Here is a 13,466-nt window from a genome sequence, read left to right on the forward strand (position 1 = left end):
ATGCTTTTCTGGAGTGAACCATCTTGTGCAGCAGAGGTATGGGATATGGAGGAGGTGGTAATTTTTTGAATTACCATTTTTGAAAAAGATTACCATTTTTGTTCTTTTGCCTTCACCTCCGGATCTGATCCCATCCTAGTTTGCAGTCTCTTCTGTTGTTTGTGCTGTTCAGGTGAAAGGATTATTTTTCTTTCTTTCTATCTGCCTCAATTCTCTTTGGGTTATGAAATAATAATTTCAAAAAGTAAATTCAATAAAAATAATTGCTGTGGAAATATAGCCATTTCTATCTAATTCAACTTTATGTTGTATATTAAATTGAACCATTTTGGAGAAAAGTACCATATGTAAACATATGAAAATAGTAGATACAGTACATGGAACGTTGCTGGTGGTTGAGTTTTAGTGAGAAAATTATTCATGAATTTTGAAAGATGCGGTCATTGAATGGGTTTTTATCAGAGGAAAGAAAACTAGTCCGCAGTTTTAGACTGTCACCATGGTTACTGCTTTTGCTGCCTACACCTATAGACAAAAAGATTGAGAAGTGCGTAGGCTAAAAAAGTAAATTACAAAAAACACAACATCACAAAATAAATCCTGTAATATATTAACCATCACAGTTCTAACGGGGTCAAAGTATCCAAAGATGAGAGAAGTGTCTCTGTTGCTGTCATCTTCCAGGTAAAGTGTTCGTGTCTCACATTGTGGACTACCTGCGGCACACCACCAGTCGCAGCACAGAAGACAGCGGACTGGAGGAACTTTGCAACATGCTCGATCCAGAACACAAAGACGTCTCCATCGACCTGGACACATATCACGCGGTCATGAGGGAGTGGATTGATGACTGCCGCAACAACGAGTACTGAATTATTCCAAAATGTTTATACCTTAAGTACATGATCCTTTATTTAGAAATGAGAATTTTCAGAGTTTCTATGGTCAGGTGTTTAGTTTTTGAAATGGCTGGAGGTTTCAGTTTTGAGAGGCAAAGAAGAAAAATCTCTGTCAATAGAGAATCATAAATCGATAGTGGATTAATTGTTGGATAAGATATAAGCTTTCTGCTGGCACTGTATCTTCTGGTCATGTTTTTGTCTTGCTAGAGTACCTATTTTAAATTGGAGGTGTGACAGTTGAGCGTGAATTTAAACATTTTAAAGTGTGAGAACTGGTACAGTGTAAGAGGTGAAGAGTTTATTGGTGGAGCCATAAAAAAAAAAACTGTTTGTGCAGGCATTGGTTTAATTTTTTATGAAAGTGAGAGGGGGATAAATGGTGAGTCTCCTTTTTTGCTCCTTAAAATGCAATTCTGACCAAATTTCTCTGTTATATTTTGCGTTTTTGACAAATGTTTGTTACTGTATTTTTTGTGTTAGCTAACTTTTTAATCAAGATCTGCACTATGACTAAATTATTTGCTAAATTTGCTCCACATGTTTGCTGTTTCCTTAAACACATTTTTCCAACCTCTTTAATGTGGTGTGAAAAGCCGAGGACAGCTTACACCATCTTTACCAGTCCTGTGCTTTCTTTATACCCTTTCAGAGAAGATTCTGTTTGAGTTATGCAAATAGATGTTGTGTAGGCGAGTTATGCATCAGATGAGAGATTACTGGTGATAATTTTTCCATGTGTGCATCTCCATTTAACAACGTGTCTTTTGTCTTTGAGTCAGTTGTGCATCATCATCGAGTGCACTCTACACTCCGTCAGGTCTATATCAAATGTGCATTTGACACCTCTGGTCTAGTTTGATGCGACTCGGATGGAGGATTAAAATTGAAAGTCAAAATATTTTATATTAATACTATATTAATTTATCTCTTATGTAAGTGGTCAAATTTTGACAAACCTGTGAGAGATGATGCATCTTGGCTGTTATGTTCTTGTGTTTAAAAATTGGCCTGGTGTGTGGGCTGTGAATAAAGCTAAAGCCGTCATACTTTGAAAGGCTGTAACTGCTATAATAGAAGTATAATTTTAGTGATGATGGCATCTTGTTACTGACTAGACCAAAGGGTCCCTGTGGGTGAAGACATATTAAAATACAGTATATTAAGTGGCTAACCACACACTAGTATAACTGTCAAGTGAGTAAGGGCTGTGCGGCAGCCAGCGAGCTCTCTTTGCAGAACTCCCTGTTTTTAGTGCTCAGTGTGCCAGGCACCAAAAATTAAACAGTTCAACAAATGTCAAACATATTTTCAGGAGTCCTAAAGCAGCAGCATAGTGCATGATTGCCAAATCCTAGAAAAAGATCATGAAAGTAATTGATCTTGCACATTTTGATGTTTGATTTCTCTGTTGTATCTCAGGGAAGAACCAGCAGATGACATCACTCAGGACTCAGTCAAACTCAGAGACAGCTTGTCTGGTGAGCGTGCAAATAAGCACATTTCCTTGTATTGTACACACATCCAATTTTGATGAAAACTGGAGCATTTTTGTGTTTTGCATCTGTGTGTTTTAGCCAAGAGGTCCATGCTGCTCAATATGACCTCAGGAAGCTTGGAGGCCTTTGGAGGGGAGGCATCCAGAGCAGAATTGTAAGTTATGTGTGTGTGAATTAGTGAAAGTGTCCGTGTTTGCCTTTATTTGTGTGTATGACCCCCCCCGCCTGCCTTTCATCTGTAAAGCTAAGTTGCATAATGTCTATATGCAGGGGAACTATTTCTTCAGTAGAAAGTAGTTCCACTGAAAACTGTAGACATTGTGTTCTGTGGATGTGGATTGTCCAGAGTAACAATGGAAAGAGATGTTGCTGTTGAATTTTCTAAATAGAATTTTTTTTTTTTAATGCTGTATCACAAACTAAATTCCATTCACCTCCATTGTATTAGTGAAATTTCAGAGACAGGTATCTCAAGTTGAATTGAACTATATAAATTGCCAGACATCACCAGGGAGATGCAAGAGCATTTTTATTTTATTTCATGTATTAATTTATTTATGGGTAATTTAGGTGAAGCGACCCTTTAAATGAGGGGGAAAAATGTTCACAAAAAGACAATAATACAATATCCCACATATACCCAAACACACTGCCAAGGGCAGTTTTATTTATTTTTTTGTGTTGAATTTATGGTTCATGAAACACTGAATTTTCTGTCCATGCATGAAAATAGACATCTTTGCACTGGAACATCTACAATATCTACAGTAACTCATAGGCTTAGTACAATACATTGTGTTTTCATTATTAGGCCTACTATCTGTTGCCTTATTCTTTATTGACTTGAGTGATTAGATAAGTTCCATGTTTGCAGTGATTCCACTACTGCAAATATCATAGCATTGAAGCACCAAAACTGAAAACTCCCTGTAAAAAATATTGTGATTCTCCAGAGGGAACGATATTTGGACTTTTGCTGAAAATTAAAATGTACTGACAGCATTGATGGTGCTGCACCCATCCTGAGCACGGCCGCTTTGTTCCCAATGATTTCACTGTATGAAGTCGGAATCTGTGTGCAACAGTTTACCTGTTTGCTGTGCAGAAAAACATTTAGGTTAATAAGGTATGGTAAGATCATAATGCCACATCAGAAGATTTAAATGATTAATGAAGTGACGGCTACACATACATCAATGCTGCTGCTGTGTGATGGCCACCACTATTTAATAAAGTCAAAGAAAAGGAGCGTACATTCCACCTTCTTGTTTGGTCAGCGTGAGACAGTGTCTGAAAGCAGATGTTTCAAGCCAAGGAGATGGAGCTGAGTTCTGACGGTGCGATTTGGATGTCAGGAGGTGGAGTTCCGGCCCAATTTAACCCCTGCCTATATGCATGTGTTTGTGTGTTTCTCTCCTCAGTGAGACGTCAGAGCTGGTGTATTGCGTTGCCGACCTTCAGATGAGCAACCAAAAGCTCCAGGAGGAGGTGAGGAAGCTGAAGCAGGTGGTGGAGGGCATGGAAGACAGCAACCAGAAGCTAGCAGAAGAGAACGAGGAGCTACGCAATCAGGCCAGGGTGTAAGATACACTCGCATGCAAATACACGGCACAGATTTATTGTAGTAGGCGATGGTTTGTTGACTTCCATCTCTGTTTGTCCTCTTGCACAGTACCCAGCAGCTGGCCCAGAAGGAGAAGATGCTGAAGGAGGAGGTGGAGGAGATGAAGGCCACTCTGAGCTGTACGGAGGAAGGCAGAGCTCGCGCCTCCGCACACAGCAAACATGTGGTCAGTCAAACAAAATAAAAACAGCACAAGAAGGAGCTATAAAAATGCATTCTGCTTGCATGCTTAAGTTCATACAGATGGCATGTGTCTGTTTTGTTTTGTTACAGGGGTTTCTTCCCCTACACTATGTTTAGACATTTGCAGCTGAAATGTACTGTACTGTAATGCAGACCAAAAGTCAAAGCATCAACTGTTTTTGACTCAATTTGGATTAAAATGAAAATGCTTGGCATTCAACATAGCTTCCAGTGTAGCCAGCGGATATCCGGACATCTGGACCAAGACTTCCTCTTCCGTGTGCCGATCATTGTTAACAGTCTGATTAGCAATCTCAGAACCGCTATCGTCTGAAGATGATTTGAATGGAGATAACGATAGCACAATCTTGTCCCTTTCCTACAGATTCTGCATTTATCTGTTTATAGAGATTACATACCATTCAACTAAGAAAATACTTGGCACCATTAGAACAATGATTCAAGCTTTGAACAAGGCCCAGTGTTTTAGCCACATTTGGCACTCCCCCAGTAAAGTCCACATTCCAGATTACATTTAACTTTGAAATGAAATGGCGAAATTCTTCAAATTATTCAATAACATTATTTTACAATATCTTAAGGAATTTTGGTAGACTATACAAGTCAAGCTGTCAGACTGTAATAGAGCAGAAAATGTAGGACTGAGCATGTGTTTCCATTTTGCTATTGATTGATTGACTGATTGATTTTCTTCTTTTCAGGAGAGAGAGAACCAGAGTCTAATTGCAAAGATTGCTTCTCTTCAAGAAGAGGTACTTTACTGTCCAAAGAGGACTTTTGTCAGAGGAGATGGCAGTAAAATCAATAACCTGACTTTACAGGGAATCAGTTGTACTCACCCATTCATAGACAGCTTACAGAGAGTATATTGTTACAAGTTTATTCATAACAGGATGTCACCAGCTGTCCTAACTCCCCTCTGGCTCCCCAGAACTTCAAGGTCACCATGGAAACGGACGAGCTTCAGAGGAGAATTGCAGAGCTATGTGACATTAACGCTGACCTTCAGGTACCTTCACTATGTCCAATTTTTTTTATATTTCTCACAAAATGACCTTCGCATTGTAAATCTGCCTCAGGCACATTAGAAATACTGTCTTCCGTGCTGCCTTTGTGCTGTCTTTATGTTGTTGTGTAACTGCCCTTTCCCTGTCATCAGGTGCAAATACACTCTTTTGATGCTGTCGTTAGTGAAAAGCAAGCTGTGATACTAGAGGTCAGTGCTTTATCTTGTTTTACTATCCATTTTACTGTCGTTTAAAGCTATTTGTGGCAGTTCTGATGATTCTTTACATAAAATAGCTTGAATCCATTCAGCCAACACTGGTTTAGTGTAAAAACCTGTAAAATCGTATTCATTTCAGCTACCAATTGTGATGCTGAAAGGAAAACAATTAAATAAAAAATCTAATTTCCAGGTGAAGGCTACTTATTCTTGTCCTCTTTTCCTTTTCTTTACAAAACTCAAACTGGTCTTGTGTCGTTTACCTCCTTTTACAGAAGAGCAGACAGATAAATGAGCTGAAGTCTACAGTGGAGGAATACTCCTCCATCACAGAGGTCAGTGTGTTAAACTTCACATCATATTATTTCAGTTTCTATGCATCAACAACCCCCACTAGTTTCTCATAGATGCTCTTTTACTGCTTTCGCATGTAGCTGATCTCTTCGCTTGCTTTTGCCTCTTGGCAATGCAGCCATTTTATATGCTCCTTTATATGCTTAGAAACCATGTGGTCTGCTTCCACCAATTTTTATTATTATTATTATTATTATTATTTATTTATTTTTTTTTAGTTTAAATGAATTTGCAGAAAATCAAGCAGTGGTTTCGCCTGATTTCCTGTGTGCAGCAATGGAAAAATCTTGTTTGGAAAAATAACTTAATTTCTGAAGCTAAATTATATATACAAATATTATAGTGATATTCTAATTTAACACAGGCAAAATATCACTTTAGTCAGCACTTTTAGTGTACAGGCAATTATTTGCTGTGTCCAGTGTGCTGGTAAAATTATCAGCATGTGCGAGATTGTGGAGACCGACCGTGGGAATTGAATCACCTGCTGTCCTTCCACACACAGGTCTTGCAGTCGACAGGTTTGTTCTAGTGGAGAAAGGGTAGGCAATGTAGTTGACCTCGAAATAACTGGATGGGATGGACTGAGTCAGGTTGGTTTCTCTGTTGTTGATTCCAGCTGCTGAGGGCAGACAAGAGCAAGCTGGAGAACCAGATGCAGATGATGCACCCAGACCTGGCTGGGTAAGTGAACCAAGAATAACCTGAGAGTGAAGTGGTTGGAGATATTAAGGGTTGATGGACTACTAAGAAAGTAGACATTAGTCACCTTTTTATTTTTTCACACTATTAATGTATGGAAGAGAAACCTTCTGCGCCACAAACTGTATCTTTATAAAAAAAACAATTTGAGTTTTGCATGTTGTGCTCTTTAACTTTGGGAAAGATTTGTCCATTACTGCCATTTCTAATTAATGTCTTTGTTTGTAACTTGTTTGCACCCCACCTCTCCACCCCCGTCCTCCTGTGTCTCACAGGGCCGGCCTGTCCCTGTCGGCGGCCTACAGGTTGAACCAGAGCAGCTCAGGATCCCTGCAGACAGAACTGGCTCTGGCACAGTCACCACTGGAGGTCAGCACTCCCTTACACTCTTTTTTATTTGCTCACCTTTTCTATCATGCTCTCTATTTTTTTTCTCTCTCATTCTCCTATCTCTTATTCACCTGTTCCTCCTTCTCTCATTTTGTCTTACATTCTGACATTTATTCTCCTTGCTCTGTACACACGGTTTCAGTCTCTGGTCTTCTTTGTAGCAGCCACACTGTTATACAGATAGAGCATTCACACCGACCAACCACTTTAACAGTCACAGCTAGTTTTGGCAAGGTTATGTAATCCCACCTTATAGTGCCTCTGCTCCCAGCTGCACTTCAGAGAAGTTTTGACTACAGGCAGGCGATTCATCTCTGAAGCTTTTTCTTCACAAACTGTAGGCAGCATTCACATGCTGTGTACTTGGCACAGTCTAGCCCCTCTGTAATAATTAGACTGATGGTAACTGTTTTAGTTCCTTTTTTATGTTTGTTTAAATGTATTGCTATCTGCTGCAGGCCCCCCATGGAGTTGACCATTTGTCCACCACTATGAGCTTTGCCTCCCCGCTGGATGAGACGCTGGACAGGGAGGTGTTGCTGATGCTGCAGGGACCCAGCCCTGAACACATGGCTCTGGAGTTCAAGAGCCTCCTGAATAAACTGGTAACCAAGTGTGGTTTGCTTGTACCATAACATGGTTACTTTTGAGACTTGACTAAACTTTAATAATTGACTTGGAATCACAAGAAACTCAAGCCTGTTGTGTTGGAGTAACTGTTGAGGTTCACTAAGAGGTGATTAAATTTTAGTCAAATTCATTTACTATCAGGTTAAGATTGCTTAGGCTCTCATATGAGCTTAAACCAATATGTGTCTAATGTGCATATTGTTTTCAGTTCTTAACTTTCCGTCTGTAAAGTATTTCCATCTCACAATATGCTTCCTCTTTATGTCTCTCAGAAAAGGGATTTCAGAGAAGAAACCAACTCTGTCTTGTCTACAGTTAGAGGCTTGCTGGATGACCACGCACAGCCAGGGGGCATCACAGATACCAGTCTCCAGGTCAGATACACTCACACACGCCAGACATATTTGAATTTGGTGTTCACTGTGAGACTACCTACGGCACTTGATGTAAGCTTAAGAAAAGTTGCGGGTTCACAGTGTACTGCAGTGTTGGTGCCTGTATGCGTTCCTAAATGTTGCATGCATATGCGTACGTGTTGAAAAGCGCCGTCTCAGTGCTGTTTTTTAATATATGAATCATGAAATTATGTAACGTGGTCGCTATCTTCCTCTCCCTCCACCTGTTGCTCCCTTTTTCTATCTATCACTGTCTATCTGCTCTTTCTCTCTTTCCCACCCACTATCTCTCCTCTCTAGAGATCTCACTTATATAACTCTCCAACAGACCCCATCCAGGCAGTGCTATTTAGTTGGTGTGTTGTACCATGAACACAACCCACTCCCCTCCTCCCTCACTCCAACTTTCTGTATCTCTCTGTCTCTCTTTCCCCCCTCCTCCTGCAGTGTTGCCACTCTGCATTCATTAGCCACGTACTGCCATACAGTAAACATACCAAATGAGACAGAAATCATTAGTGGAGCAGAGCTGTACCAGTACAAGTGTGTTCTCTGTTGGTTCTTCAGTCTGCTGGCTGACATTGAAAGATTTTGTGTCAGTTAAGTGTCAGAACTTTTTGGAGGCATTAAAGACACGCAGCTATTCAGGCTGTGCGGCAGCCTGCGGCCTTTCACCGTAGTGAGAGGCTGACCCCTCGGCCTTGTCTTCCCACAGACCGTGCAGGCAGAGCTGGACGCGAGGAGGGCAGACTGGGCCCTCAGCCTGGACCAATTGGCTCAGTACACAGACTCGGTGGAGAAGGAGCTGATCAAAATGGCCAGTAACATGAGGAGGTCCCGCACTGAGATCCTGCACCTTTCAGTCAGGTGAGCAAATCTTTGGCTGTGTATGTGAAAATCAGAGGGCAGTCGAAAGAAATGTGCGAGTTGCTGAATGCTGAAGTGAGTGATGTTGTTTTGAGAATTTCGTATGAGAGCAGAGGAGGCTGAAAGAAAAATACCAGAGGAAGATGGAAGAGAATATATTTGCAGTGGATCTTGGGCTGGCTAAGACAACTTGACTGTAAGGTAGGAAAACATTTCTTTGAGGTGGAGTTGTGCAGCAGTGATTTCATTGGTTGAATTAAACCCTAGTAGGCAGAGCTAAAGAATTAATTTTCTGGCTAAGTAAGGTAATACTGACGCCACTAAAGAAGACATTAGTAAGAGTACTAGAAGCTGATTAAATCTAGCAGTGTAATTACTAACAGAAAAAAAATGCAGTCTAGGCATAATGAGCTATCAAGGTTAGCTGGTTAGCCTAGCTGACCTTCCAAGTCCATACAAGCCTATAGTTGTCTCTAAGACTGTCAGGGTGCTTGCGGAGCTTCCAGGATCTTAAATGCCACATTGTCTTGAATGACCAGAGCTAAAGAGGATTTTATGCAACCAATTAAGTTATTTCTGCCATTAGAGGAGATCTGCCTGTCAGAAGTCAATATTTCTAAAACTCTACATAAATAACACTCTGCTCTCTAGTACTCTGTCTCAGTTGGTCAGTCAGTTATGCTGAGTGGGGGAAAGACCTGTCAATCATCCTGACCTCATTGACCCCAAGGGCCCGCCTCACTGGGCCTGGGCCAATTCTGGACTTCATTCTGACTCTTTGTGGATGGGTTTGCCGTATGTGTGTGTCTGTTTGTATGTGTGTTCATGGAGACGGCCATCCCCTTCAGATATATAACAGAGCTAGTGTGGTACAGTATCAGACCACAGAGGGAGAACGGGTCAGGCTGTCCAGCTGGGATTTACTGGTGCTCAGTTGCCAGGGTAAACTCAGTAACTTTAATATTGTTTTGGAGAAAAGAAAACTGAAGAGGGCTGCCCTGTAGTGTCTGGGCTAATACAGACTGTTCAGAGTAAGATTGGACTATAAGACAGGGCTAGGATCAGGGTTTCGTCAAAGAACACATTTGATGTTCTGTGTGTAGTCTGAGATCAGAGGGTTGGGCTGGGACTGGATCTACAAACCCTGAAGTGAAGAAACCAATACTGGGCCAGTCAGAGAACTGGCGCTGGTCACCCTGGGCAACAGAATGGGACACTGCATGGGCCTGCGGATTGGGTACAGTATGTTCACTGTACTGTCCTCTAGGATCTTTGTGCATGTGTTTTTCTATCTGTCTGGACAGTTAAGTGCCTTGCTAATTTGCTTTTTGTTTCTTCCACATTTCTCTTGAAAAATGAATAATCCCTCAGCTGCTTATAAATAATAGGATTTTGTGTCATTGCACGCAGGGTGCAGGAGCAGGAGAACCAGAAGCGGCAGCTGTGTGAGGAGCTGGAGCAGCTAAAGACACCTCAGGACAGCAGAGAGGCCTCATGCCAGACACCTGCACCAGAGGAAGAGGTCAGAGAGGAAGGGAGGAAGGGCGGGCTGGATCATGGGGCTTAAATCTACAAACCTATATTTAATAAACAGCAGCAGCTACTTGCTTCCACCATTCTCAGAAGTAATCTTTTAATCTTAATCAGGATATGTTTTTAGAATACTCAATGAAATGTGTCACCTACACTGTATAAATGTTGGTTGACATGAAAGTCATATTGGGTTTGGAATACATTCAACTTTGATAATTTACATGCATGTGTTTTTGTATGTATTAACATTCAGTTACCACAATAGAAGGACATTGGAGGGTTTGCTTGGAGAGCAGTGACAGAACTCATACTGTATTCAGACAGATGGAGTATCTGGTAGAAGAGAGCTGAGTGCGAGTTGGCGGCTGAAGTGGACATGTGCGCCCCCCCACACACACACACACACACACCTACGCACTGCTCCTCGCACAAAATACAGATGCACGCTTGAAGATTTCCATTACAGCACCATTGGTTTTACTGCAAAATATGATGAACTTGGTGCTGAGGTAGACAGGTTTGCACACAGTAACCAAGTGCTTTGACAAATTATGCAGTTCTCACTTTTTTTTTTACACAATTATGTATTCAGTATAGCTCTGGATCAGGGAACAGCCACTCAACAAAAAGAACCGTATTAAAAAGAAACGATCATCTATGAGCTCTGCCATGTTTGACAGATTTGTTAATAAGTGGTCTTTGCTGAGATTTTTCTGCACAGATTTTCCAGAAATCACTTGTCAATCAGTGTGTCCAGTACTGTCATCTTTTTTTCAGGGATATCTGTTGGAAAAGTTTGACCTTTTAACAGTGGTGCTCTTCTTATTTATGATGGCTGTCACTGCTCAACTTCAGCCTCATCACCTCCAGTCCTCCAGTTGGATTTTGCCACAGTGGGATTTATTACAGTCAGGCTTTGTCTGGTTTTTGTGCATCTCACTCTTGCATTTTTTATGGAGACCGTGTCTTTCTCTTTCTTTCTTTTTTTAGCCTGGAGATGACTTGGACTGGGATGAGGAGTTTGCCCTTCAAGACTTCCTGAAGAACGAGTTAGCGGAGAGGAATTGCAGAGAACAGGGCAGGCGAACGGACAGGAGGCCTGAGAAGACGGCGGATAAATTAACAGACAGAGGTGAAGAGGAAGATGGGGAGGAGAGATGGACGGTGGTGGACACAGCAGGAGAGGGAGAAGTGAGGGACACGTCCACTCCTCTGTCTGCCCTCTCTGGGGAGGTCCAGCGTGGGCACGGTGCAGCAGGAGAGGGTCAAGGTGAGTGGGGACACCAATGAGGACATAACGATCACCAGTCAACATCACAACCAACACTTCAACTGCTAAGCGATTATTCTAACTTTTTTTTTGTCCAATGGTATGTAACTTGGTGAAATTCTGACAAAAATGATAAAAATCCAGTTTTAAGAAATATTTTATGTAGTAGCTTAATAGACTATATCATGTAGATTTTGATTTATTCATAGAGGACCACTAAATGTAATAACACTGGTATACTTCATGTAGCTATTCATTTTGAAATGGCTTTCAACAGATGACATTTTCTGAGTTTATCTCAGTAAAGGTTGAGAACTTTGAGGAGTCTTCCTTGAGCCTTTAAAACACAGTATACACCAGAATTAGCCCAGGGCTAACTGGAACCTCATATATCCAAGCCAAATAGGGCAAAATATAGTTTAGTTTAATATTTGTGTAACCCCATTCTGACCCCTGCTCACCCTGTTCCTAGCTCTGGATCCAACTCAGTACGATTAACAGTAGAAATAAGCCTCATGCAACAAGAATGTGAGCTAATACATCCTGCGTCTTCTTAGCATAACAATATTAAAACCATAGTTTGAATGTGAAATTAATGGTTATTGAAACTAAACACTTTATTACATTCAAACAACTGCAGCTTAATTGTGCTGATGGTGGATGATGGAATAATGTAATTCCTTTCTGTCTGTATATATGCTATTTTAGCTACTTGAGCACATGTGTGGATGTTGCAGTAAATGGCAAAACAAAGGCAAACTACAATTTTATCCACAATAGCTCTAGATTAGATATGTATTTATTAATGCTTAAATTGCACTTGTCTGTCTCTTGCTAACCTTACAGGAATTGATTTCTGTCTTACAGACTCAGTTATTGTCTTTGAGTGTTGGTGTGTGTGTGTGAGAGAGAGAGAGTGGATTATCCTTCTGTAATCCATGGGAGTCACAGGGCACTCAGCCACCCTTGAAGCACCAGTACAGTACAGTACACACACACTCACTGTAAGGATACACACACTGAGGCCCTTGGAAGCAGACCCCTGCCTTCTATGGTTGTTGTGGCCCTGGTCTTATAAAGGTTGTGTGTGTGTGCGCAGGTGTCTACAGAGTATATGAAATCCTCTCTTCCTCAAGGTCCTTGTATGGCCAATGTACGACTGGTCTGAGGCCACGAAGTGAGCTCAGTAATCCCCCATTCCTCTGCCTGCATGAGCGGCTGGCAGGCAGAGAGACAGAAAACTAGAGTGAATGTGGTCATTAATGCCACCTTAGCCATGCATGGTATTTTAACCTCTCTGCCCCTCCCTCAGCGCAGTTCCTTGCATAATAGACAGTCTGACCTTTTATGGTAAAAGGTGGGGTTGCTTTTGTGGATGGCTATTAACCCCTGTAGACGAATTGAACAATGGTTTGGATATTTGATGATCAGCTTCTTTGTTTTGTCCTTTTTTCTGCCTCCTCTTTCCTCCTTTCATTTTTTCCTGAGTGGTATTTTATTTTTCTCTTCTTCTCTTTCTGTTACAGACTCGGCAGCCTGCACTGAGTCAGAGCCAGAAGTGAACTGTCAATCTTTGCAGGTAAATTGAATTGTGAAAATTTCCTTCCTATTTCCTATACCTTAGGTATATGTATTGTACAAGATGCTCACCATGTTTGGGATTGTGCCTTGATGTAACCTTTGTGTATTATCCTTTTAACTACTTAATATTTTCCTGAATATTTTCTTAAAATAGCACAAAATTGATAATAATTACCTTAAAGTTCAGCCATTAATTACTGAAATATTTAACTTGTCTGTTATTCAATGGGACATTCTGCATCCCTTAAAACATTGACTAGTAAACTTAAGAAAACCTAATTTCTTTCAATTGC

General features: G+C 41.0%; 1 protein-coding gene across 9 annotated transcripts in view; it reads left to right on the forward strand.

Moving 5' to 3' along the window:
• LOC122871248 (lymphoid-restricted membrane protein) overlaps positions 1-13,466 on the forward strand; it is a 34,501-nt gene that overhangs the window by 4,793 nt on the left and 16,242 nt on the right. For all 9 annotated transcript variants that reach the window (XM_044186134.1, XM_044186132.1, XM_044186136.1 and 6 more), the window contains exons 4-20: positions 685-865; positions 2,322-2,380; positions 2,477-2,552; positions 3,820-3,978; positions 4,071-4,188; positions 4,928-4,978; positions 5,158-5,235; positions 5,386-5,442; positions 5,727-5,786; positions 6,425-6,489; positions 6,783-6,876; positions 7,356-7,502; positions 7,800-7,901; positions 8,638-8,789; positions 10,200-10,311; positions 11,313-11,592; positions 13,119-13,171. In XM_044186134.1, coding sequence (XP_044042069.1) covers positions 685-865; positions 2,322-2,380; positions 2,477-2,552; positions 3,820-3,978; positions 4,071-4,188; positions 4,928-4,978; positions 5,158-5,235; positions 5,386-5,442; positions 5,727-5,786; positions 6,425-6,489; positions 6,783-6,876; positions 7,356-7,502; positions 7,800-7,901; positions 8,638-8,789; positions 10,200-10,311; positions 11,313-11,592; positions 13,119-13,171 — 1,844 coding nt within the window. The remainder of the gene's footprint in view (positions 1-684; positions 866-2,321; positions 2,381-2,476; positions 2,553-3,819; positions 3,979-4,070; positions 4,189-4,927; positions 4,979-5,157; positions 5,236-5,385; positions 5,443-5,726; positions 5,787-6,424; positions 6,490-6,782; positions 6,877-7,355; positions 7,503-7,799; positions 7,902-8,637; positions 8,790-10,199; positions 10,312-11,312; positions 11,593-13,118; positions 13,172-13,466) is intronic.

Source organism: Siniperca chuatsi, linkage group LG23, assembly GCF_020085105.1.
Source record: "Siniperca chuatsi isolate FFG_IHB_CAS linkage group LG23, ASM2008510v1, whole genome shotgun sequence".
NCBI classification, from domain to species: Eukaryota; Metazoa; Chordata; class Actinopteri; order Centrarchiformes; family Sinipercidae; genus Siniperca; species Siniperca chuatsi.